Below are 25,657 nucleotides of genomic sequence, written 5' to 3' on the forward strand. Positions count from 1 at the left end.
ACCCGCGCGCCGCCCCGCCCGCGCCCCGCGAGCCGCGCCGTGCCCGGGCGCGCCCGCCCTGCCCCCGCCGCGGGCGGTCCCCGCTGCAGCCGCCCGCCCGCCCCCCGTCCGCACCACCCCCCCCCCCCCCGGCCGCCGTGCCCGTCCCCAAGGCGGCTCGTCACCGCCGCGAGGCCAATGGGCTGGGCCGCGCGGCCGCGCGCACTCGCACCCGCTCCCCCTAGTCCCTCCCGCGCTCTCCCCGGCGCCGCTCTCCGGCCCGCGCCCAGCCCGCCGCCGCCGCCGTCGGAGCCGCCATGCAGCCCCCGCGCGCCTCGTGCCTCCCGCCGTCGCTGCTGCTGCTGCTGCTGCTCGCGGCGCCCGCCCCGGCGCAGCCGTCCCGGGCCGGGCGCTCGGCGCCTGCCGCCGCCGCCGGGTGCCCGGAGCGCTGCGAGCCCGCGCGCTGCTCCCCGCCGCCGGCACACTGCGAAGGCGGCCGCGTCCGCGACGCGTGCGGCTGCTGCGAGGTGTGCGGCGCGCCCGAGGGGGCGGCGTGCGGCCTGCAGGAGGGCCCGTGCGGCGAGGGGCTGCAGTGCGTGGTGCCCTTCGGGGTGCCCGCCTCGGCCACGGTGCGGCGGCGCTCGCAGGCCGGCCTCTGCGTGTGCGCCAGCAGCGAGCCGGTGTGCGGCAGCGACGCCAACACCTACGCCAACCTGTGCCAGCTGCGCGCCGCCAGCCGCCGCTCCGAGAGGCTGCACCAGCCGCCGGTCATCGTCCTGCAGCGCGGCGCCTGCGGCCAAGGTACCTGCGCTCCCGGGACTCCCCGCTCTCGCCATCCCGGCCCCGGCGGGCCGGCCGGGCGAGCCGAGGGGCGGCAAAGCGTCGCGGGGTGTTGGGCTCCCACCTGCTGCGAGAGGCGGGGCCCCGGACCCCCGGTGGGGGAACTTTCCGCGGGCCCCCTGGGGACCGAAGCTTTGCGCCCGGCCCGGGGCCGGCTCTGCGCCCGGCGGGTGCCCCGCGCGCTCTGGGCGGCAGCCCCGGGCCAGGGTGACGGGGCGTCCCGCCCGCTGGCCGGCTGCTGGGTGCCCCGCGAGGCACCACAGCGCCCCGGGGGAACACGGACAAACGAGACAGGAGTGTGCGCGTAGAGTTGAGAGGGATTGGGAAAGGTGCCTTGTGCCGGAGGCGTCGGGACCGCCAGGACTCATTTCTGTCGCTTTGCCTTCCTTCTACTTCTCTGCATTCGGCCCCCCACCCCCCTGGCGCCTTTAGAGTTAAGCGTGCGTTCGGCTTATTATGGATCCTGTCCCGGAAAACTTTCCCGTAACTTTGTATTTGAAAGGAACGGTGTTCCCGCCCGCTCCGCGGTTCCCCCAGATGATCTCGCTGGGTTGGCACCGCTTGAGCCCCGCAGACTTTGCAGCGGCGTGGCCGCCTGCCTGCTTCCCGTGTTTTGAGCCAATCCTACAAAAATGAAAGTGGCTTTTTTTTTTTTTTTTTTATTTAAATAAGCGGAACGGAACTTTGGATCGCGAAATCTGAGGCGGGGAAGGGGTGGGGGGAGGCGGGTTAGGGATGAAGAAGTGAACCCCTCCTCCTTACTTTCGCATCATTTCTGGCTCAGCGAGACCCGTCCTGGCTGGGGAGGTGCCGGTGACCCAGCGAAGGGTGGGGAAATTGTCTCTCTCGCGGGACCTTCCAGAGGGATGCTTCTCCAGGCGGAGAGACCATGTGGAAAAACAATACGGAGTTCAGCTGCGGCCAATCCAGCGGTGTAGGGACGGGCCGGCTGTGCTTGGCAGCGCACTTGGCCGCAGCCTCCTACCGCGGGCAGTGCATGGAGAGGGAGGGAGGCAGGGGAGCCCAGCGCCAGGAAGTGGTCTAGATTTTCTTTGGAGAAATATGGTCCAACACGACCAACTAGGGCCTGGCACAGGTTGGCTCCCACGCAGAGAAAGGTGCCAGAGCCGTGGAGGAGAAATTGGAGGTTGTGTATTCCAGCAACACAGGAGCAGGGAGCCCGGCCTGCCCTCAGGAAAGAGCCTAGCCAGGGGGGAGGCAGGAGACTTCCCTGGGAGAGAAGTGGTCCAACAGCGACTGAGGTATGGCTGTGACAGTGCACAGGTGTGAGATTCCCGTTTCACAGATAGGGGAACTGAGGCTCAGTTACTTGCCCACGGCCACTCAGCTGGAATTTGAACCCAGACAGCCTTCCTTGGTGCCAGCCTAGTGCTCAACCCCAAGGCTGAGAAAGAGAGGTCAGACAGGGTGACGGAAGTTTCCGGAAGGCCGGGAAGTGCATCCCGGGCGGCCTGCTCAGTCTGGGCAAAGCCTGAAACTTGCTTGGGAGCTGGTGAATAGATTGGTGTGGCTGGGGACATTAGGGGCGGGCAGCGAGAGTGACTCAGGCTGGTGGCACAGAGTCCCGGGCCTGAAGAGGCCGGCTGTGCTGTGTATTTGGATGTTCTTGGACCAGGGGCAGCTTAAAGAAATCCCGGCGTAGGACTCACCTAGCACCGGAGCGCAGAACTCGCCAGGGTGCGGAGTGAGGGCCACTGCAATAGTCTGGGTGTGGGGTGACGACACTGAAAAAAGCATCTGGCGTATTTTTGTCAAAAACAAGCCAGCTGTTCCCGTGTGTAGTCTCACTGCTCGGGGTCTTGAGTCATTGGCACCGTCTGAGCACCTGATTTATTGCCCGTGGAGTCACTTAGCGAGCTTCGCAGTTGGCAGAGGCATTAATAGTCGCCGTGTGGAGAGAAACAGGTCCTTGTCCGTGGGCCATCAGGCCCACAGCAGGCTCCCAGACAGCGGCCTTGAGAGGAGAGAGAGACAAGAGGGGGCGAGGCTATTCTCACCCTTTTCTCTGCAAGTATTTATTGAGCGCTGCGGTGTGTCAGACGCCGTGTGCTTCTCTGCCTGGCACACGGGAGGCACCCGGTAGGTATGTGGGCAGGTGATGAATGAATAAGTGAATGCATCAGGAAATAAGAGGTGCCTGAGACACAGGGCCATCCAGACTTCCCCTAATGGAAGGCCTTGCTTTTCCCATCTGCTGCCTACCCGCGCTCCACTACTGCCATCTAGCATTCCACCCTTGACTTCCCAGAGGCGCCTCTGCGGACCAGAGCCTGGGAGCCAAGACTTCATTCAGTGGAAGCCCGGCGGGCGAGCAGGTCACTTGACGTCGTTGTTGAATGAGGTGAATTGGCAGCCAGTTCTGGCCGAGAGGGTTGGCGGGAATGCTCTCTCTTTTCGCTGGGGTGATCGCGGGAGGCCTGGAGTTGGAGGGAGCCGTGCACGGATGTGGGGAAGGAGCTCCCGAGACAGGAGCGGGCTCCATGATCTCCGAGATCCTCTGGAGGGTTTGTCTGGAGCAGAGAGCGAGCGGGGAGCCAGGAGGAAATGCCCGCAGACCAGCGGGCCCTGAGTTGAGCGGCTCTTTAGAATCATGGTGGATGGTTGGATGGGGGAACGTGTCACCACTGACAAGAAAGCACTTTTATCTGTAAGCTGTTTAACGAAGAGTCCAGACAGCGTCTCCTAAAAATGGTTCTGGAGGTGAAGGCAAATCATCTATTTCAGAAATCTCGGGGCACCGGGGTGGCTCAGTCGGTTAAGCGGCCAACTTCAGCTCAGGTCATGATCTCGTGGTCGGTGGGTTCGAGCCCCGCGTGGGGCTCTGTGCTGACAGCTCGGAGCCTGGAACCTGCTTCCGATTCTGTGTCTCCCTCTCTCTCTCTGACCCTCCCCCGTTCATGCTCTGTCTCTCTCTGTCTCAAAAATAAACATTAAAAAAATATTAAAAAAAAAAAAGAAATCTCAATGCTGCTGTCAGGGTTTGGATGGGAAAGTGTCCAAGTATGAGAACAAAGATCTCTCATCTTTCACCACTAACAGCTTGGATTCATTTAAAGCAAAAATTCGCTGCTGTCAGGAAATTATAACGGAGAAAGGAATTGCAAGTAATATAACAGTATAATAATAAAGGCTAACATATATTTAGGGCTAATTCTGTGCCAGGCATGTGTCAGCCCATTTGACCCTCCTAGAATCGTGTGAGGAGTGTGCTCTAATCTTCCCTGTGTCCCAACTGGGAGACAGAGTCACAGAGAAGTTCCTTGTCCAGGACTTGAACCCATGCATCTGGTCCAGGGTGCATTCATAATCACCATGCTGTGCTGTTGACAGAGAAACTAAGATTATAAGCCAGCTCCAGCTAAGCCGCGGCTAATAGCTGGAATAAACACTGCTCCAGATGGCCATGGCCTTGAGATGAAATGTAGGACACCTCCCAGCTCTCATTCCACAGGCACGAGAGTTGAAGGACATGGTTGCCCCAGTTGCCGTCAGTGCAACTTTTGCTACAGAAAAGCACAAGAACAGAAGGGGCTGGAAGAGAGATGTTTCCAAACCAGAACCCTCGGCCCCAGACTGCTGTTGGGGAGAGAAAGTCCCCTCTGGATTCCCAGACATTGCAAAAGACTAGCCAGTACTACAGATCTCTGCTAAAAATGGACGAGAAGCCAGGAAAGAGGCCTGAAAAAGACTTCTCAAAGCAGCTGGCTACTCCGTTTCTACCCCTAGTACCCACCCCAGGAGAGCCCACCCCACCCCAAACGGCAGCCCCGACAAGCCTGGAGCTCTCCCGTCCTCGTTCTGGTCCTGGTCCCAACATCGCCGTCCCCCCCCCCCGCCCCCCAAATCTCTCCTCCCCCACCCTGATGAGGTGGAGCCTGCCTGTGCATTCCTGGTAAAGAGCCACCAGCTTGGAAGAAGAACCGTCTTTTCCACGGTTTAGAAGGCTTTGCTCTCTCCGGTTGGTTATTTGCCTTTATTCTCTTGTCGGTTTTGCTAGAGAGTTAAAATATTAAAGTTTCACAAAATTAGTAAGTTAACAGTGTCGAAAGCCAAGCGTCTGAGTTATTTCATTCCGTCCAGAAGAGCTGTAAATAGGTTGCATTAGAGCTTAAAATAACCGCATTCAGTAAGCGATTCTGGTGGGGACCATGAGCTAACTGTGGTCAGGCGTCCGACAGCCTCCGGACTGCGGGGCTGGATTCTGAGTCCATTTGGAGTTGTGTGATCCTGGACACTGTTTCGTGCCTTGGATTGAGAGATCAGACTTTCCATGGGCCTGTATATCAAGTGAATAAATAGCTCTGGTCGGGCTTAGTTTGAAGAAGAAATCAAGCTTGGCAGTGGCTGAGGGTTCCTTGGAAGGCCAGCTGGTGTGGAGGGACTGGCGGGCTGGCCCCTGGCTCTGACCCTTCCTAGACTGTTACCTCACCAGGTGACCAGCCCCCGACATCTCAGAGCCTCAGCAATGAGGGGATTGGGCCAGATGATCTCTGAGGTCCCTTCTAGCTGGAATGGTCTGTGATTCTTGTAAGAAAACTAATCTAAAAACCCGTGGTCACGTGGCCCATCTTGGGCCTGGTGCCCTTGTACGTTAGCTTTTGCTGGCTGGGGAAAATCCCTGGTTGACCATCGTGGTGACATGCCCACCCCTGAGATGTGAGCGCCAGTGAACCTGGTGCCTCTCCCTGCTTTTCCCAGAGGCCCCACAGCTGGGCTGGAGTGGGATCCTTCTCGAGTCATTTCATCTTTCTTTCCCACCTTCCTTGCCATTAAAGAAGAAGGAAAAAGGGAAGGAAGGAAGGAAGGCAGGCAGGCAGGCTGGCAGGCAAGAAAGGAGGCAAGAAGGCAAAGAAAGAAAGGGAGATAGAATTAACATCAACAGAGGAACTGAGACGGGTACCAATTCCAAATGGTTTTTCAAAAGGCCCCCAGAAGTGATAGGGAAGTTGGTGTGACCCAGTGCTGCTGGGTGACATGTGTCTAGAGCCACCGATGGTCACCAGCTAGGATAACACAGCACCAGACCGAAATGAGTGGCAGCGAAGAGGCCAGGCCACTTGCTGCTCAGAGGGTACAGAATTTAGCGTTTGGAATTAGTGACGTGGATTCTATTTCTAAGTTTCTTCAGAGCATTTATGGAACACCTACTGTGTACTCAGAAGGGGGTCGAAGGGAGTAAGGCTAGCAGCCCACGATCTCAAGGACTTCGTGCTGGATCACGCGATACCCGGCCTCAGGAGTCGGATCAGCACTTTCTAAACGTGGGACTTCGTGTGTGTGACGTAATCTCTGTAAGCCTCAGTTTCCTCGTCAGTGGAATAATAATAAAAACAATAGTACCTGCGTACATATGTCCTTGGGTTGCCAGGGGGTGGAAGCTCCTAATTATATGAAGTGCTTAGAAGTGTAGCTGCTGCGTTACTAGGACCCAATCAGCATTAGCTGTAATAATAGAAACAGTCATCATTTTTGAGGCATCTAACAGGGAGTCAGCTCGGCGGGGCGAGTGCTGTAAGGATCATGTCTTCCTGGGGATGAGGTGGGCAGGTGGGTTACAGAAGGCTTCGCAGAGAAGGAAGGTGGTGGGGGACATGTGTCCTGGAAGCTGACTTGGAATTTGCCAGTAAATATGTTTGAAAGTTTCTCTGGGCAGAGGGACTCAGACGCTACTGTCCCTGTTACCCCGTGAACCCCCTGGTCCTTGCCTATGTATCATTTGACAAGTGTGTGACTTTTCTTTCTTTCTCTCTTTCTTCCTTCCTTCCTTCCTTCCTTCCTTCCTTCCTTCCTTCCTTCCTATTTAGTTTTGAGAGAGAGAGAGAGAGCGTGAGAATGAGTGGGGGAGGGGCAGAGAAAAAGGGAGACACAGAATCCAAAGCAGGTTCTGGGCTCCCAGCTGTCAGCACAGAGCCCGATGCGGGGCTTGCACCCACCAGCAGGGAGATCATGATCTGAGCCAAAGTCGGACGCTTAACCGTCTGAGCCACTAGGCGCCCCTGTGTGACTTCTCTTGAGTGAAGAGCTGGGACACCTGAGCTTTTACAGATGTCCCCTTGTTAACCCTGCCTGGAGGGACTTTGTGACGCTCAGGAGATGGCAGTGTTTAGAAGCCCTGAGAGCTTCTTGAATAATCCTTGTTTTGGGAGCGTCTCACTTGGAAAGATTTGCCACATCGAAGTGTGGGAGCCTACCGGCTACCCTATTATTTGAGATTCCTGGGACAAATTGTCAAGTAAGCGCATTGCATGAACACGGTCCTCCCCAGCATCACGTGACCGTGGCCCACTCCCTCACCGGGGGCTGATCCTGCGCCCTTGGGCACATGCTGGTTTCGGACGGCACGTTGTTGTGGCTGGAATTTTTGATAGTTTTCAGATTTGAATAAACCCTAAGTGAGTCAGAGGCTTGTGCAATGCCTTCAGGCCTCAGGAAACATCTTTTTCATTAGTTGTGCAATCAGATCTTGAGAAGAAGACGGTAGGCCTGTGTGTGTGACGAGCTGTTTTCTTCTCAGGGTTTGGCGAGGTTTGCGGGACGGTTCCCTTTCACATCGTCTCGGGTGAGATTTCAGCAGCTCATCTAGCACTTGAGTCATCTCGCATCTCGCACCCGTGACTGGGAGAAGCCCTGTCTTCGGTGCCACTATTCCAGGTGGCAGTCACCACTTGGTGGGGATGGATGGACACAGAGTTCTGCTGGTTGGGGTTGCCCAGGCAGGCGGCTGCCAGCCAGATATGGAGGAGAGAAGGCTCAGCGTCTGGCGGTCACATCTGGTTTTCTCCGGCGGAGTGAGCTAGCCGGGGGGCCCAGGGACCCCAGGACGGCCGGGTGGTGGGTCACAGCCCTGGAGAAACAGTGACCCCCAGAGAGCTACTGCCGCTGTGTGTGCTCTGGGAGGGGACACTGTGCACCCTGAGTTAGGGGCCTGCTGCCTCCTTGGCCACTAGGGCCACCCAGGGAGGGAATGGCATTGTCCTCACTTCCTGGCTCAGGAAACAAGAGAAGGCTCCAAGCAGTAGGTTGTAACTGACCAAGGCTCCCTGGCAGGACGAAGCAGGGCTGGGATTGGGACCCAACTCTGTCTTACTCCCAAACCATTTTGAGACTTCTTTTTTATCCATGTTTTTTATTGATTTTTGAGAAAGAGAGAGAGAGAGTACAAGTGGGGTAGGTAGGGGCAGAGAGAGAGGGAGACAGAGGGTCCAAAGCGGGCCCTGCGCTGAGAGCAGAAAGTCTGATGCGGGGATTGAACTCACAAGCAGTGAGATCATGGCCTGAGCCGAAGTTGGACGCTTATCCGACTGAGCCACCCAGGCGCCTCAAGACTTCTTTGCCTCGAGTGTTACTTAGAAGACTGTTACTGAATCTCCAAGTATTTGGCGGGGGGCGGTTTCCAGCGGTCTTTTCTGTTCTCGATTTCTAGTTCAGTTCCACTGTGGTCTGAGAGCATACTTGGTATGATTTCTGTTCTTTTAAGTTTGGTAGGGTGTGTATTCTGGTCTGGAATGTGGCCTGTCTTGGCGAGTGTTCCATGTGAACAGCAGAATATTCTGCTGTGGCTGTTGGATGGAGTGTTTTATACATGCCAACTAGGTCTAGTGGACTGATAGTGCTGTTCAGGTCAACCCTGGCCTGACTGATTTTTGGCCTGCTTGGTCTGTCGGTTCGCGAGACAGGTGTGGCAAAGTCTCCTGAGTCTGCTCCAAAGCCCTGACCCGCTGTCTCCTTTGTGACCTCCTGGTGTCAGGAGACCTGGGTTCTCGTACTTGCTTGGACCTTTTGGGGGAGTTCCGAACTCCCTTCAGCCTCAGTTTCCTCATCTGTAATATGGGGATAACGATGCTGCCTAGGAGACCTCAGAGGGACACTGTGAGAGTCAGAGGAGAGAGTGGCTGTGAAGCTGTGTGGTCATCTGGGAGTCCTGGAGCATTGCACCTGCAAGGAATTAGGACCCTGAATTGGCACTTCCGGACTCTTCCGGGGCTCCTGGTACAACCAGCACCAAGCGGTGGAGCCAGAAGGATGCAAAAAGTAATACGCTTCCTGTGTGTTTAAGACATGGGTCTCCTCTGGGCGTGTCCCCCCATCCCACTGAGACACGATAGCCCTTGGCCAGGGCGACTGCATTATTCGTAAGCACTGATGCTCTGTTTCAGGGAAGCCAAAGGCCAAGTCCACTACCATCAGCTCTTAAGGGAAGAACACTTTGGCTCAAACCACTAGGAATTGGGAATTATTATACGGAGCACACTGCCATCTCCACTGTGCCTCCAGGGAGCCTGTGGCGTGCGTTCTGAGTTCCTCAGGCTGAGTTTCTGTCGGACATCTGCTGTCCAAGAAGTGGCCTGAATTGAGGTTCTCCAGCTTGAAATTGTTGGAGAAATTCATCAAATGTATGAATCCGTATTCCAAGATATGACACTTTTGACATTTTGGGTTCTGAAAACTAGAGCCCAGTATGGGTTCAGCCCTCACCGGAGAAACCCAGGAGAAGTCTGATAACAGCACAGAAGACACAGGAGGAAGGGCAAGGATTGGAGACTGTCGAGAAAGGACCCACGTGCCCTGATTCCTTCCTGTGTGTTTGTGTGGGGGGGGGGTGGGGTGGTTCTGCGGTGTTCTCAAGACACAGCCATTTCCTTGGAATGCCCATCACTGGCCAGCCAGACAGTCCTTCGTCCTCTGAAAAATACTGTGGGCTTCCACAGCCCATCTCTGACCACGGCCGCACCTCATTTTCATGTTTTCTGGGGTTTTGTGGACAAGAACAACTCCTTCCCTTCAGAGGGCTGGCCATAGTCCCCAAGTGCCTCGTAGAGAGGACCGAATCCCAGAGCGTGCAGCCTGAGTGTGGAAGGGCCTTGCAGGTCTTGTAGCCCAACCCTTCCCTTTACAGATGGGGAAATGGGCACCTAAGGGGAACATGACTCATGAGCTGCCCAGCTCATCAGTGGAGAGCCAGTGTGGACTCCATCCTGAGGCCCTTCCCACGTCAATCACACCTTCCTGCTGGAAGCAAGTGGGTGTTTGGGAGAGGACAGGGTCCATCCATATGATTTTCCCATGAGGCTGAGAAGCAGTGGGTACTTTGGCTTAGTCTTCCAAAATGATGCTAAAGATAACTGCCCCCCCCAAAAAAAAATGATCTCCCCTCCAAAAGAATGATCTCTTTCAGTTGGAAGATGACCCCAAAGCCATGCACGTAATGACTGATTTCTCCTCTCAAGAGTTCTAAGCACATATTATTAATGCCTCTGAACTATAATTATAGTGCTCTCGCTGAGGGGAAAGAGAAAAAAAACAGTACAAATATCATGGCCAGATAAATCGGGGCTGAGATGCTTCCTTGTCTTTTAAGCTGCGGTTAGATTTTCTTTGAGATGACTATACCAAGTTTTCCCTCTCTTAGCATCAAGGCTCTTTTTACTTTTTATTTCTTTTACTGGACTCTGTAGACGTCTCAGGACATGAATTCATACATTTGATGACAGATTTTACCGTATCAATTTTTAAAAATTATAAATATAGTCTAATTACATCGCAAATAAAGAAAACTGGCAAAAAGAGCCACAGTTTGGCATCTCCATCATTTCTGTCCCAAGCATTACCAGCGTCTGGTTACTGAGTCCCCGCTTTGTGTCTGTTTGAGCTGTGGTTGCTGTGGCAGGGGATACTGAAATGAACATTTTCATGCTCTTGGTTACTTTTGTATCTAGGGTTATTCCCCAGGGCAGATATTAAGAAGTGCGACGACTGGATGGAATAAGGCTTTTTTAATGCCCCTCTGTGTATATTGCCAAGTTGTCTTCCTAGAGGGTTGTACCCATGTTCATTGCCATCAGCTGTAGAATTAGCAGCGTCTTAAGTCACTGAAAGTTGAGACGGGCAACAAGAAATTCCCCTAAAAGAAAACCTTCAAGATAAATGGAACAGGATGATGCCAAATGAGTCATTCTGTTCACTGAATAGATCACCTGGTTGGTCTTTCAGTTATTTATTTATTTATTTATTTATTTATTTATTTATTTATTTATTTTTAATGTTTATTTATTTTTGAGAGTGACATAGAGCATGCGCAGGGGAGGGGCAGAGAGAGAAGGAGACACAGAATCCAAAGCGGGCTCCAGGCTCTGAGTTGTCAGCACAGAGCGCGATACGGGGCTCGAACTCACGAACCGTGAGATCATGACCTGAGCCAAAGTCGGACGCTTAACCGACTGAGCCACCCAGGCACCCTGGTCTTTTAAGTTGTTTTTATTTTCAGGTGGATGCTTTTAAGAGATAATCAATGTTTGGGGTAGAGTGAACACTTCAAAAATTTGGTTTTTACCCAGTGATAGAGTTGTGATCCCAGACTGTCTGACCTGGAAGCGGTCCTGTGTTTGTTAGGTCATCTTATCTGACCCTACTGTTTTCAGTGAGGAGCCAGGACCAGCCAGGGCATGTGAAGGTCCGAGGTCACAACCCAGGCTGTGACCGAGGACTTGAGTCCCTGGACACCCAGCCCAGGCCTCTCTGCGCTGAGCCTCCCAGATATCCAGTTCTGCCCAGGATGCAGGAGGAGGCCAGGATGTTTTTGTTTCTTTTACAAAGGGAAGAATATGTTTATTCAAACGTTTTGTACACACAGAAATATGACATGAGCCACATAGATAAAATCCACCTTTCTAGTCGCCCCATTAAAAGAGTTAAAAAGGTACAAATGACATTTTTTTCTTTTTTATTGTAGTTGTATTGAGGCGTAATTCGCATGCCGTGAAATTCACCCTTTTAAAGTGTATGGTTCACAGTTTCTGTATATTCTCAGAGGGGCGCAGTTATCACCGTGGTTGAATTCTATAACATTTTCATCACTCCCAAAAGAAACCCAGTACCCAGGGGCACCTGGGTGGCTCAGTCGGTTGAACGTCCGACTTCGGCTCAGGTCATGATCTCACGGTTCGTGGGTTCGAGCCCCCACATCAGGCTCACTGCTGTCCGTGTGGAATCGGCTTTGGATTCTCTGTCCCCCCCTCTCTCTGCCCCTTCCGTGCCGTCTCTCTCTCTCTCTCTCTCTGTCTCTCAAAACTAAATAAACGTAAGAAAAAAAAAAAGAAACCCAGTGCCCATCAGCACACACTCCATACTTTCCCTCTGCCCAGTCCTAGGCAGCCACTAAATCTGCTCTCTGTCCCTCTGGATTTGCCTGTTCTGGACATCTCCTACTAACGGAATTGCACCCCATGTGGTTTTTGGTGACTGGTTTCTTTCACTTAGCATAATGGTTTCAAGGCTCATTCACATTGTAGCATGTGCCGGTGCCTTAGTCCGTTCCATGGCCGCATCAGACTCTCTTGGGTGGATTTAGGAAGGCCAGACTTTGTATTCTGTCGATTCTCCCTGGCGGGGAGTCCTAATCCCAGCCGGGAAAGTCACGTTGAAAGTCTGAACTGTTGAGGTGGCCCTGGCCTGTTCTATCGGAAGCAACCAGAGCACGTGACACAGGAAGCCAGCATTGAAAACAGCAATGTATGTATTTTTTAATTTATTTATTTAAATTCAAGTTATTTAACATACAGTGTAGTTAGTGATGGTTTCAGGAGTAGAACCCAGTGATTCATTACTTACATATGACACCCAGTGCTCATCCCAAGTGCCCTCCTTAATGCCCATCCCCCATTTAGCCCATCCCCCCACCCAACACCCCTCCAGCAGCCCTCAGTTTGTTCTCTGTATTTAAGAGTCTCTTATGGTTTGCCTGCCTCTGTTTTTTTTTTTAATTCTATTTTTTAAAATTTATATCCAAATTAGTTAGCATATAGTGCAACAATGATTTAGGAGTAGATTCCTTAATGCCCCTTACCCATTTAGCCCATCCCCCCCCTCCAAACCCCTCCAGCAACCCTCAGTTTGTTGGGTCTCTTAGGGTTTGTCTCCCCCTCTGTTTTTATATTATTTTCCTTCCTTTCCCCTATGTTCATCTGTTTTGTCTCTTAAAGGAAACCGGGAATATTCTATATGGATGGGAATTATATGCTGACAGGAAGAGATCAGGAAATGCACTTCTCAGATTTATTAGATCATATAACTTTGTAGGGAGCTGGAAAGGATGTCGGAAATGGTCTAGCCCACCCCCTCATCATCTTACTGCTGAGGTAACTGAGGCCCAGAGAGGGGAAGTGGCTTGTCTCGGGTCTCAGGCCCCACTTTTCACTTCTTCCTTGAGCCAGAGATTCCCCCTGGCTTCTGTCTCGGTTTCCTAAGTTACCCTCCTTCTCCTCCTTGTATCGGGCTCATCACAGATGGGTATGGGGTACTTCCTGGGAGGAACTGTCCCCTTCCTGGATGGAGGGCCTTGGTTCACAGTCACATCCCTCCCTGTGCCTTCCCGGTTTCCCCTGGCTCCCAGGCCCACCCTCCTCCACCAGGGGGCCTTGGGAGGGGAACCATGACCGCTGAGGGGTGCGTTCCGGGGGGGGGGGGGGGGGGGGGGCCTTGAGCAACTCCGCGGTCGCCTCCCAGCCCCACTGCTTACGGAGGCAGAGCTGCCCTGGCCGCTCCAGACATAACAAGTAGGAGCAGTCGGAGCAGGAAGAAAACCCAAATGAGAAATCTGGGAAGGTCAAGACCGGAGCCAGATGCTTATCAAGAGGAACATTAATAGTGTTTTTGTGAATTGAGCGGTCAGCCGTTTCCCTGAAGGTAATAAAAGACACATCATGCTGGGCATTCAGGAGACTTCGGGGGGAAAAAAATCGTGCAGTGGAATGGATCGGACACTTTCCCCCCAGCACGGACAATAATAGATTGGGAAAGACTGTCAGAGGCCGCAATACTGACCAGACCCGAGCATCCACTGCGGTGCGCAGGGAAGGGCTTTTTTTTTTTTTTTTTTTTTGGCTGATGAAACTGAAAAGTAATGATCAATGACAGGCGCCATGAAAACATAGACACGTTGTTCTGGAAAAGGCACCTCTTTACTAGTAAAGTTGAAGCTGCAACACCGAGCCGCCCTTGTGACTGATGGCACATTTAGGGGTTCGCAGCCAACTGGCCAGGTGCCCCCCCACCCCCAGAGCCCGTTGTCGGTCGGGAGAGGCAGGCTCGGGCTCAGGCTTGTCTGGGGCAGGGTCAGAGTGTGCGCGCCCCTTGCCTTACCCCTGCATCATCTGCTGCCCAGCCTCTGCAGGCGGCTCCGTGCTCAGGGCCCCGTGGGGCTGGGGGGCACCTTCGCGGTCTGAGGGCTGGCGTCAGGCGAGCTTTTCCCACCATCGGCCGTCTGGGAGACTGCGCCGGAAAGGGGGGCTGCCAGCATTTGGAAGCGCCAGTGTGGGCTGGAAATTGAGGCCAGGCTCCCAGGCTCCGCCTCCTCTTCCTCCTTTCTTCATTATGAGGGGAGAAATAGGTCACCCTGGACTCTCCTGAATTTCATTTCTTTATTTCTGTGCAGAAGACAGGGAGCATGGGAGTGCATCATGCAACCTTAAAAAAAAAAAATAGTAATAATAACAGTGGCTCCTTGTGAATTCAGTGTATTATTATTTTTTATGACTTTTTAAAAATGTTTTTTATTTTTGAGAGAGAGAGGGAAAGTGTGCAGGATCGGCCAGGGTAGGGATAGAGAGGCAGAGAGGGGTGGGGACACAGGATCCGAAGCGGGCTCTGCACTGACAGCAGAGAGCCCGATGCAGGGCTCGAACCCATGAACCGTGAGATCATGCCCTGAGCCAAAGTCAGAAGCCCAGCCAACCAGGCGCCCCATGAATTTAGTTTATTTTAACAAGGGGGGGTCCAAGGGCCTTTGGCCTTGAGAAGTTTGACTCCAGAACTGTGTCTTCCGTTTCCTTCTTCCTTAGATTTGCAGACGGTGGCCCTGATGATGCACAGGATTTTCAAGTTTATTTTAGACCTCAGCCTCTGCTGCCGTGGCCACAGCCAAGTGATACCTGTCTCCCTCCTGGGCATTTTTCTCTGCAAGGTTCAGAGCAACCTCGTTGTGCAGGGGCCCCTCTGCGTCAGGCCCCCAGCGTCCTGGAATTTGCAGTCACAGCACTGATTAGAATGGGGGTCTGGTTTCCCGGAATGTGCAAAGTCTCGCTTCTGTTTCTGCTGCCTCCACACCCCAGACCAGCGCTGGGCCAGCCTCTGGGTTGGAGCTGTTCCTGACAAGCTTACTTGGAATTTAATGGAGTGGGACAGACAGATCGCAGTCGCTCAAACTGAAAACGTGGAGAAAATGAGTTTTTCGGGGGCATCTTTGCTGCCTCCACTGGGTTATGCTTCTCCTCCCAGGCGAGCCGCTTGCAAATAGGAGGCCCCATTCCCTTTGCACATTGTGACTCGTTACCCATTAGGAACCTGTTTAAATTGATTCTCTGCTGACCCTCAGGGAGAAAGTAGTGAAAGTTCACTGCAAGGCGAGGAAGCCTCCTTCTGTTTCTCCGCCCGCCTGTCGTCTGGCTCCTGTAATGCAGCCTGCTGCTTCTCTTTTCTCCCCCCCTTGGCTGGTCTGGCCTCTCCTACCCCTCTCACAGTCATTCTTGAATTCATCATGCAACCTCACAAAGAGAGCTTTTCTTAGTGAAAAATCATCCCCCTTGCCCTCCCTGAATGTGGACCAGCACCTCTCCCAGCTGCACGGTGTCAGGTTAGTTAACCGCCTGCTTCCTGGTCCCATCTCCACGCCCCTACCCAAGTGGGAACAGGTGGCCCGCTCCTGCTTCAGGTGCCCGCACTCGACAGAGTTGTGGAGCCCAGTTCCAATGCTGACATCAAAAGACCCTGATGTGTTGGGGCGCCTGGGTGGCTCAGTTGGTGAGGCATCGACTCTTGATCTCAGCTCACGTCTTGATGTCAGGGTCATGAGTTCAAGCCCCGCGTTGGGTGAAGCCCACTTTAAAAAAAAAAAAAAGGTCTGATGTGGCAAGCAGGGTGGCGGGGGGACCCGTCATTGAGCAAAAGCACAGTGTCCCCGCCATCATAGCGTCGGGCCATGGCAGGCCCCTCATATGTGTTGGCCTGGGCTGCAGCCCTCTCATTCTCTGCTTTGTTTTGTCTCTCTGAGATTGATGTCCTCACCCCATCAGAAGTGCGGGGACCTTGAGCGCAGGGCAGTGCAGCGCTGGGGAAGTAGGAGGAGCATCGGTGGGACAAGCTTTGGATCCTGACTGCGTGTGCTACCCCCCCCCCCCCCGCCCCACCTCCCCCTGTCCAGGCTCCACTTGGCCTCTCTGTGAAGGTGCCAGACTGTGAGCAGGACAGAGCAGGTGGGAGAGCAGGCCCCGGGCATGTGCAGGTGATGTGCCAAGAGTGGAATTTCCTCCTGCAGGTCCCCTCTGGATTTGAGCCCGGATTTATTTACCCAGCAAGTAGCCTCTTGGTAGTTACTCTTCATCTAGCCGTGCTAGGGACGAAGAAAAGTTCAGATGTGCCCCTCGGACCATCAAAAGGTGAAAAAGAGGCCAGCCTTCAGCATGCAGCCCCCTGGCAATACATTCTGGGGGTGTTCCTGGATCGTCAGCCTGAATTGTGGCTGCTACTTGGAGGAAGGGGGCTCCAAAGGCTGGAACTCATATGGGGTGGGGGGCTCCTGTTCGAGCGTTGGGGCTGTGGGAGGGTGGCTGATGACAGCTGAGAGTGTGTCCCAGACCCCGCGAGCAACTGAGCCATTCCTAAAGACTATTGAAATGTTTCGTGACACCCCACTGGGGGCCGATTGACGGTTTCTGAGCCCGTGGGAGCCTGGCTGGAAGTGCCTCTGCTGGTGGCCAGAGTACATTTCCCCAGGCTTTGGGGCTGGCCTTGAATCTAGAGCATGGTGGGTCCAAGCTGGTGTCTCAGGGGTGATTACTTCTCCTGGTCATCACCTGGCCCGGGGCCCGGGGTGTCCCTTCAGGTGAACATGGGAACAGGCTTTCCTCTGGCCTTCATCTCCGACCTCTGCATGGTGCGTTTTGTACCCTTGCCTTTGAAAGGACTTCGTTTCTTTTGTCACTTGTGCCCAGGCCCGTGTGACAGAAGGAAGAGAAGGGCTGGACCGGAAGCTTGAGGGAGGCAGGGGCGAACGGGGGAGGGCCAGCTATCCCCGCCTGCCCTCCCGCGGTCCCTTGGCGGAGAAGGCTCTGGCCAACTCTGGCCCTGTTGGCTGAGTGTCTCTCTTCACATTTCGTCTTTTCCCCTGCGTCCTGCTGATTGTTGGAGCTGGTCTGTGCTGGGATTTGTAGGCTTGAAAGGACCGGTACCTTTGGTGGCACTTGAAGTGGAAGCAATCAGGTGACACATCACAAGGGATTTCTTCCCTTTCTCCTCGGGGGCTGGGAGGGACCCTGGAAGCCACCCAGTTGAGCCTCCTTATTTTATTATTTTTTTAAAACTCTATTTAGTTTTTGAGAGAGAGAGAGCAGGGGAGGGGCAGAGAGAGAGAGGGAGAGAGAATCCCAAGCAGGCTCCGCACCGTCAGTACGCAGCCGGATGCTGGGCTCGCACTCACGAAGTGTGAGATCATGATCTGAGCCGAAACCAACAGACAGATGCTTCACCAACTGAGCCCCACCCAGTGACCCCGCGCCTCCTTATTTTAAAGTTGAGGAACCTTCAGCCCCAGGGCCTTGCCTGTGGTTGCGTACTTGTCTCACCCACGTGTGAGGCGTGCCCGGCACGTTGGACCACGGAACGGGAGTGCCCGCCTCCCGGCACATGGAGCGCCCGTCACCCCTGACGGCTGCCTGTGGGCTCCTGGGCTCTGCCAGACTCAGTATCTCCATCAGCTCCTGGGCAGCGGGTGCTGCCTCTCAGTACTTCTGCACTTTGGGTTTTAAATCAAATGAAATGAAATGCAGACAGGCCCGGCGTCATGGGCATGCCTCTCGTGCAGTCCATGCTCCGACGGACCCCACACCCGGGTTAACGCCCCGTGGCCACCGTCTTGGACTTCTCGATAATTCTGGAGCAAGGAGCCCCTGCAGTTTCATTTTGCACAGGGCCCTGCGCATCGCCTCTCCGGTCCTGAATGTAGGACAGGGCATTAAAATGCCCATGATTTGATCAATCTCCTCTTGCAACTGGTTTGAATTTTGGGAACATGCTGTTCCCTGTGAATAAAGGGGGATTCATTTCTTTTCCCTCGAATACACTGTGTTCTGTTTTCCAAATTAGCTCTACTTCTCGATTCTCTTGAGAAACTGGAAGGCGCGATTGTTCTTGTTGGAAGCCAAGGCTGGATTGTTAGTCCCGAGTTCTGGCCCTGAGCTCTCAGGCACGAAGTGGGAAGCCTTTTCCTACAGCCATGGGGCCGCAGGGGGCTGGAGGCCGAGGGAAGGGGCCGGCTCCTGGAAGGGAGGCTACGGCAGCAGAGCACAGGGGGAAGCTTCCCGCCCGTGCCACCTGCCAGCTCTCAGGACGTGAGCAACATGCTTCGCTTCTCGGCCTTACGTCTTACATCCTTCATTTTTCCATCTTTCCGGAGACTGGGCATGGGATTCACCTTAGAGGCTTGCAGGAACATTTAGAGATAATGCTTGTTGAGTGTCTCGCATTCTGCTTGCACGTAGTAGATGCTTAGTAAATGAGTACTGGTATTATTCTCATTGGTGTTATTATTTTATTGCCAATATTGCGGGTTGGGTGGGACTGGCCCAGCTGTATGGGAGGAGAATGAGGATTCCAGGCAGGAAGGAAAATAATGTGAGTGCAGGGGTGAGTGGGGTAGAGCGTAGTGGGCCCGGAGGCTGGTGAGAAGTTTGCAGCAGCAGAGGGTGTATCTCAAGGGGTCCTGGGAGAGCGAGTTGGGGAATCAGGGCAGTGGGGAGCTGTGCTCGGGAGATGCAGACCAGCGTGGGGGTCCTGCAGGAAGTTCATATCCCCCAGGTGGTAACCGTCATTTCGGGGGCGACACTGAAAACGGGCCGGGCATGCCTGAATTAGAATGCAGAAGCGGGATTCTGAGAAGTCTTAGGAGTGTGGGAGGAGGCGCTTGGGAGGCCTGAAATGCACCTGGGTGGTGCGCAGGCTGAGAGCTGGGAGATGATAATGGCCTTGAGGGCAGGCTTTGTGGGCACTGTCCCACTTTGGACTCCCCACCACCTGGATGAGGTGGTACTATCTTCAGGTTGCAGAACGGGAGACTGAGGCTCGGACAGAGAGAAAGCCACTGCCGGAAGTTAACACGGCTGGAAGGGGCAGCATCAGGATTTGAGGCCAAGTCTGGCTCTGGAGTCATCCTGGCACTAACGGGAGCCTTGTGATCTTTCCCAGCGTCGCTGACGCTGCTAGGAATCTTCTGGGGCCGGAGCTCAGCCCGGCATCCCATCTATTCCCTGTAGGTGCGACCCGGAGCTGCCAGGCCAGATTGGGAAACCGTGGAGCCGAGAACAGGGTCAGGGCATCTGGGATCCATGCTGGGATTCCTGGAGCCAGGTCTGCGGTGGCAGCTGCCCCTGGGGTGGCCCCGGGGCTCTCCTGGGACTGCCAGGAGGGCTCCTTTGGTCCTCCTAAAGCAGATGCCTCCCCTGCTAGCCATGGTGTCTGGACGGTGACCGGGAGTCCTGGTGACTGAGGCAGAGCATCCTGTAGATGTAGCTCAAGGGTCCCCCACTCCTCGCCTTACATGGCGAGCGAGTCATGAGCTCCAGAAATCCAGGGAGCTGGGGAATGAGTGGGACTCAGGCCTGCTACTCGGTTAGGAGCTGGTCCTCCCACCTCCCTGCTGGCAGGTCCAGGTTGTATGGGACCTGAGACATAGACAATTCAGGGAACCTCTTTGCGAAAAAGAATTCAAGGGGCGCCTTGGATGGCTCAGCTGGTTAAGCATCTGATTCTTAATTTCGGCTCAGGTCATGATCTCACAGTTTGTGGGATCGAGTCCCACGTCGGGCTTTGTGCCGACAGCGCGGAGTCTGCTTGGGATTCTCTCTCTCCCTCTGCCCCTCTTCAGCTTGTGCGTGCGTGCATGTGCGTGTGCATGTGTGTGTGCTCTAAAAGATTTAAAAAAATTTACAAAAGAAAGAAAAAGTTCAAAATTATAGAGCCTGGATCACCTTTCATTTGACAGTGAGTTTGTAATGTTTCCTATGGAGAGAATAGAATTCTTTATTGTTGTTATTATTATTATTATTATTTTAAGTTTATTTATTTTGAGAGAGAGAGAGAAAGCACAAACAGGTAAGGGGCAGAGAGGAGGAGAGACAGAATCCCAAGCAGGCTCTGTGCCATCAGTATAGAGCCCGATGCAAGGCTTGAGCTCAGCTCATAACCTGAGCTGAGATCCAGTCTGAAGCTTACCTGGCTAAACCACCCAGGTGCCCTATTGTGATTATTATTAATTGAGTGTTTCCTCTGGCATATTTCTCTGCTCCCATATACTTTCATACCCTGTACAACCTCTGGCCTGCACTAAGGAGCTGGCAGGAGGGAAGTATACGAGTTTGATCTTTTCCTCTTGCCCCACATCTAATCTTTACCAGACATTTTTGCCTTAAATAGGAACACACGCACACTTTGATGTTTTTAAAGCACATGTCTAATTCGGTGCTAAATCTTCGGAGAGGAGCATAGATAAAAGTCCACCTGTTGGTTCATAGCCCCCACATTGTGATTTTTCATTTTCACTGCAACACGTTTTTCTTCACTGTGATCACGTATGTCAAATTCTTAACCTAGTGCCTGGCACTTTTCAGCAAACACTTAATAATGGAAGTGTCTGTTACGCTAATTTTGATACTAATTAATGAAACTGAGCAGGCTGTGTGTATCTCTCTCTTCCCCCCTGTGTGGAAGTTTTTGAAAGTAGGTAAGTATTATCTGTAAAACCCCGGGGAAGATGGGGTTCAAGGAAGCAGCATTTATGGAGTTGTGTGTTTTCCTAGTAGTTTATACAGAGGAAAGAAAAATCATTTATTATCTTTGGATGAAATCCTGGCAGTTTTAAACTCCTTAAATAATAGGAAATGTTGGCTGCTCTTAATGGGTCATTTGTTGTGTTAAACATTAGTAATGATAAATATTTATTAGGTAGATGGAAAGGCCTGTCCTGTAAAATGCTGTGACTCATTATTCTAATCCTAGTTATTCACAGTTTTTCAGTTTAAAGTGAAATATTTACCTATTATGTATTTAATATTTTTGCTGCTATAATTGGTATTTAAAAAATTTTAATTTCCAACAGTTTTTAAAAATTTTTTTAATGTTTTTATTTATTTTTGAGAGAGAGAAAGAGAGAACATGAGTGAGGGAGGGGCAGAGAGAGAGGGAGACACAGAACCCGAAGCAGGCTCCAGGCTCCAAGCTATCAGCACAGAGCCCTACGTAGGGCTTGAATTCACGGGCCATGAGATCATGACCTGAGCTAAAGACAGACACTCAGCTAACTGAGCCATCCAGGCGCCCCAATAGTTTATTGTTTTTTTAAAAGATGTTCATGGGGCACCTGGGTGGCTCAGTCGGTTGAGCGTCCGACTTCGGCTCAGGTCATGATCTCACAGTTCGTGGGTTCGAGCCCCGCATCGGGCTCTGTGCTGACAGCTCAGAGCCTGGAGCCTGTTTCAGATTCTGTGTCTCCCTCTCTCTCTGCCCCTCCCCTGTTCGCGCTCTGTCTCTGTCTCAAGAATAAACAAACATTAGAAAAATTAAAAAAAAAAAAACTTAAAAAAGAAAAAGATGTTCATGACCTGAGCTGAAGTCAGACACTCAACTGACTGAGCCACCCAGGCGCCCCAATGGTTTATTGTTTTTTTAAAAAATGTTTTATTTCTTTTAGAGAGCGAGTGAGAGAGAGCAGAGGCAGGGGAGGGGCAGAGAGAGAGAGAGACAGAATCTGAAGCGGCTCTAGGCTCTGAGCTGTCAGCACGGAGCCCGATGCGGGGCTCGAACCCGTGAACCACGATATCATGCCCTGAACTAAAGTCAGACGCTTCACCGACTGAGCCACCCAGGTGTCCCCAATAGTTTATTGTTAATACATAGAAATACGATTGTGTGTATTGACCTGTGTTCTCTTGTGACATTGACAAACTCGCTCACTCCAGCAGGTATACTTCAGATTCTTAAGCAATTTCCATATGGACTATCGTGCCGTCTTCAAATAGTGGCAGGTTTATGTTCTCCTTTCTAATCTCTATGCCTTTAATTTCTTTTTCTAGCTTAACTGTTCCAATTAGGACATCAATACAATACTGAGTGGAAGAGTGAATGGCCTTGTCTTGCTCCCAGTTTTAGAGAGAAAGCATTCAGTCTTTCACCATTGAGAATGATGTTGGTTTCAGGTTTTTTTATTAATCCCTTTTATCAGGTCAAGGAAGTTCTCTTTCTGGTTTGCTGAGTGTTTTTGTCACGAGTGGGCGTTCAGTTTTGTCCCATCTTTTTGCAACTATTGGGATAATCGCTTGAGTTTTCTTAGCATCACATTGATTAGTTTTCTGATGTTAAGTCTTATCGATCCTTTCTGGAACAAGCCCCACCTGGTCACGATATATCATCCTTTTTGCTACCCTTTGTGCGGGTTAGCCTTGTACGCTGGGGAGCACAGGTCAACATCCAGGCCAAAACATTGGCCTGCCACACAACTTGCCCTTGATCTCTGCCTCTGCAGCAGCAGCCGTGATGGCCCTGGGAGGAGGAATTTCCAGGACCTGAACAAATTTGCTGAGGTGGGGAGCCTGGTTCTGTGGACACCCTCACGTCTCCCCTTAACTTCTCTGCTGTACCGCCGAGGCGTGTGGTGTTCACACCTGTCCAGAGCTGTCTCCTGAGCACCTTTACCGTAAAAAGAGCAGCACTGTTTAGTTTTATTTTTAAACTCGACACTGCGACTTGGCCAAACGCTTCATATACAGTAGCTCATACACTTGGCCTCAGAACCGCACTGAGGCAGGTTTATTGTCACCCCATTTTCTGGACAAGGGGGATGAGACTTGGAGGACTGAGGTGACATACCGAAGGTCACACAGCAGGTAACTGCTGTGCCGAGTGCCACACTTACTCTGCTGAGACCACAGCCTGGGCTCTTAGCCATTTTCCCCAGGCTTAGTGGCCTGGATGCCCCGGCCCTCCATCCGTCTAAAATCACCTAGATTGTGGCAGAGCCAGCCGGGGTCCACCTTGGGGAATTCTCCACCTCGGGTGACCCCTCTGGAAGGAAGACAGTTGGCTGGCAGTTGAGATGTGAGCCGGTGAGCCAGCCAGGGTTTGTAACGACCAGGGGGCCGTGCCAGCCTCCTCTAGTTTGATGCACAGCCTTTGACGTGGAGCGGGACTCTGACCCTGAGCCATGCTGGTCTTAGAGACATTTCCATTCCTCGTTCTGAAATAGCATTTCGAGAAGCCAAACACTTCTTCTCTGGTTTCACATTTTGCCCATCTTTGAACAATCAGTTGATGTTCCTTATGATCATTGTTTCTGCTCTATTTCATTTTCCCGCTGATGTGGGTCCCCTTGGTGATGGTGGGGGGCGGGCGGGGGGGCACTGGTGGTTTTCTCATCAAAGCTTCACAATTAAGGCTTGTCAGTTGGGCTCCTCATTATGGTCCGTCCTCCCGCTTTTCCTCCTTTCTGCGTACTCATGTGCAGAGTTTGGAAAGTCCTGTGCCCGGCCTCAGATTCCACAAGTTCTTTATCTTGCCATAGCACATTGGGGTGAGAGGGAGAGACGGGGATTAGATCACAGAATGTTGGAACTGGGCTGGATGGACTTTGCAGCTCATTCTAGAGGCAGTCGGCCCCATTTCACAGATGGGGAAATGAAGGCCACCCAGAAGATGGGATGGGCCCTGGGCCTTCTAAGCGCCCAGGCCCGTGTCCTTGCTGATCTCCCATGTTGTTTTCCTGGAATGCACCGTGCCTGGAGCCACTTTCTCTAGTTTATGTGACAAAGCAGCTGGTTCTCACAGGACCTGGAAAAACCCATGTTCATTTTTACCCCTGATGCAGCCAAATTCTCCCATGCCTACTCTGGGAATTCAGAAAGAGGAAGTGAATTAAGGATCCTTGCTGGTAAGACTCTTGTGATTGAGAGGGTCCCTGAAACGCCATGCTGACCTGGAGGTTGCTGGCCTTTTGGCATTAAACCTCCTTTTGGCCTTTCCCAGGAAGCAGGCCTGAGGAGGCCCAGATGCATTTGTTTACAGCTGTCTCTGGGTGATGGTCGCCAGGTTCTGTGGTCAGAAGGAATGTTTCTGTCCCCTTATTTATATCTCCCTTGAGAGCCCTTGGGGAGACAGACCAATCAATTAACCGCCACTACCTGGAAACCTGGGAGATGGCATATATGTCTGGGGCCGGTATTAAGAAGAAAAGTTGTAGGGGTGCCAGGGTGGCTCAGTCAGTTGAGCGTCGGACGTCGGCTCGGGTCATGATCTCGCGGTTCTTGAGTTTGAGCCCCGCATCGGGCTGTCTGCTGTCGCGGTGAAGCCTGCTTTGGATCCTCTGTCTCCCCCTCTCCCTGCCTGCCCCCTGCTCGCGCATGCTCTCTCTCTCTCAAAGCTAAACACTTTTTTAAAAAAGAAAAAGTTGTAGATTTGCCCAGATTTCCCCATTATTTTTACTCTATATTAAGAACATGTAGTATCGGGGCACCTGGGTGGCTCAGTCGGTTAAGTGTCCGACTTCGGCTCAGGTCGTGATCTCGCGGTCTGTGAGTTTGAGCCCCACGTCAGTCTCTCTGTTGACAGCTCAGAACCTGGAGCCTGCTTCTGATTCTGTGTCTCCCTCTCTCTGACCCTCCCCCCATTCATGCTCTGTCTCTCTCTGTCTCAAAAATAAATAAACGTTAAAAAAAATTAAAAAAAAAAAAGAACATGTAGTGGAGAAGTCATTTAAGGTCTGTGAGCCTCAGTTTCCCTAAATATAATATGGGAACAATACCTGATTTTCCTCACCCTTAGGGAGGCAAGGGGAATAAAAGTAGGGTACTGCATGAAGGGGCTTTAAAAGCAAAAATGATAAAATGATGCTACCACGAACTTGTTGAATTAGTTTTCCTTATCTGGTGGGTGCAGACCTTCTGACCTTAGAAAATCAGGCTGTGCAAAAAGAGAGTGGATTCCAGCCCTGGAGTAAAGCAGCTCAGAGCCCGGCAGCACGGCCACAGAGGGGCCCTTTGCTCATCGATGGTCTCTCACTTCTCAGAAGGGAAGTGTGGGAGAGGCAGGCTGGTCCCCTCGATGTCCCGGGGCCCAGCGGTATCGAGTTGCATTGCTGAGGTCTCTGGTGGGGACACGCAGCCGTGGGTTCAGCACAGTCTAGACAGGGAGCCACCGGGGAAACCTGTGGAGACGAAACTCTGAGAGCCACAGGCACTGGCAAGGCTCACAGCTTTTACTGCCGGCCCAGAGCCTGGGAAGCGGCTGCAGCCCTTGCTCACGGGGAGGGAGGCGTGTGGGTGTGTGAGTCTCTGTGTGTGTGTATAAGTATGTGTATGTGTGTGCATATTTATATGTGTATGTGAGTGCATGTGTAAATGCGGGTGAGTGTGGGTGTGTGGTTCTGTGTGTGTGAGTGTATGTTAAGAGTGTGCATATACGTGAGTGTATGTGTGTGGGAGTGTGTATATGTGTGCATGTATGTGCATGTATATGCAAGTGGGTGTGAGAGTATACGGGCATACGTGGGTTTGTATGAGAGATGGAGTCTGTGCATGAATGTCTGAGTGTGCATGTGTATGTGTGGGCTCATGGGTATGAGTGTGTACGTGTGGGTGTGTTTGTGTGCACCTCTGTGCACATGTGTTGGGAGTGGGGCACACAGGCCCTATCTTGGGTTAGTGATGGACGGTTTTGCAGGCCAGTGGTTTCTTTTAAAAAAAATTTTTTTTAACATTTATTTATTTTTGAGACAGAGAGAGACAGA

General features: G+C 52.6%; 1 protein-coding gene across 1 annotated transcript in view; it reads left to right on the top strand.

The window, feature by feature from the left end:
* The first annotated feature begins 262 nt into the window (after positions 1-262).
* HTRA1 (HtrA serine peptidase 1) overlaps positions 263-25,657 on the top strand; it is a 51,202-nt gene continuing 25,807 nt past the window's right edge. Inside the window, exon 1 of the mRNA XM_027063292.2 lies at positions 263-780. Coding sequence (XP_026919093.1) covers positions 297-780 — 484 coding nt within the window. The 5' untranslated portion in view covers positions 263-296. The remainder of the gene's footprint in view (positions 781-25,657) is intronic.

The sequence above is a fragment of the Acinonyx jubatus genome, chromosome D2, assembly GCF_027475565.1.
Source record: "Acinonyx jubatus isolate Ajub_Pintada_27869175 chromosome D2, VMU_Ajub_asm_v1.0, whole genome shotgun sequence".
NCBI classification, from domain to species: Eukaryota; Metazoa; Chordata; class Mammalia; order Carnivora; family Felidae; genus Acinonyx; species Acinonyx jubatus.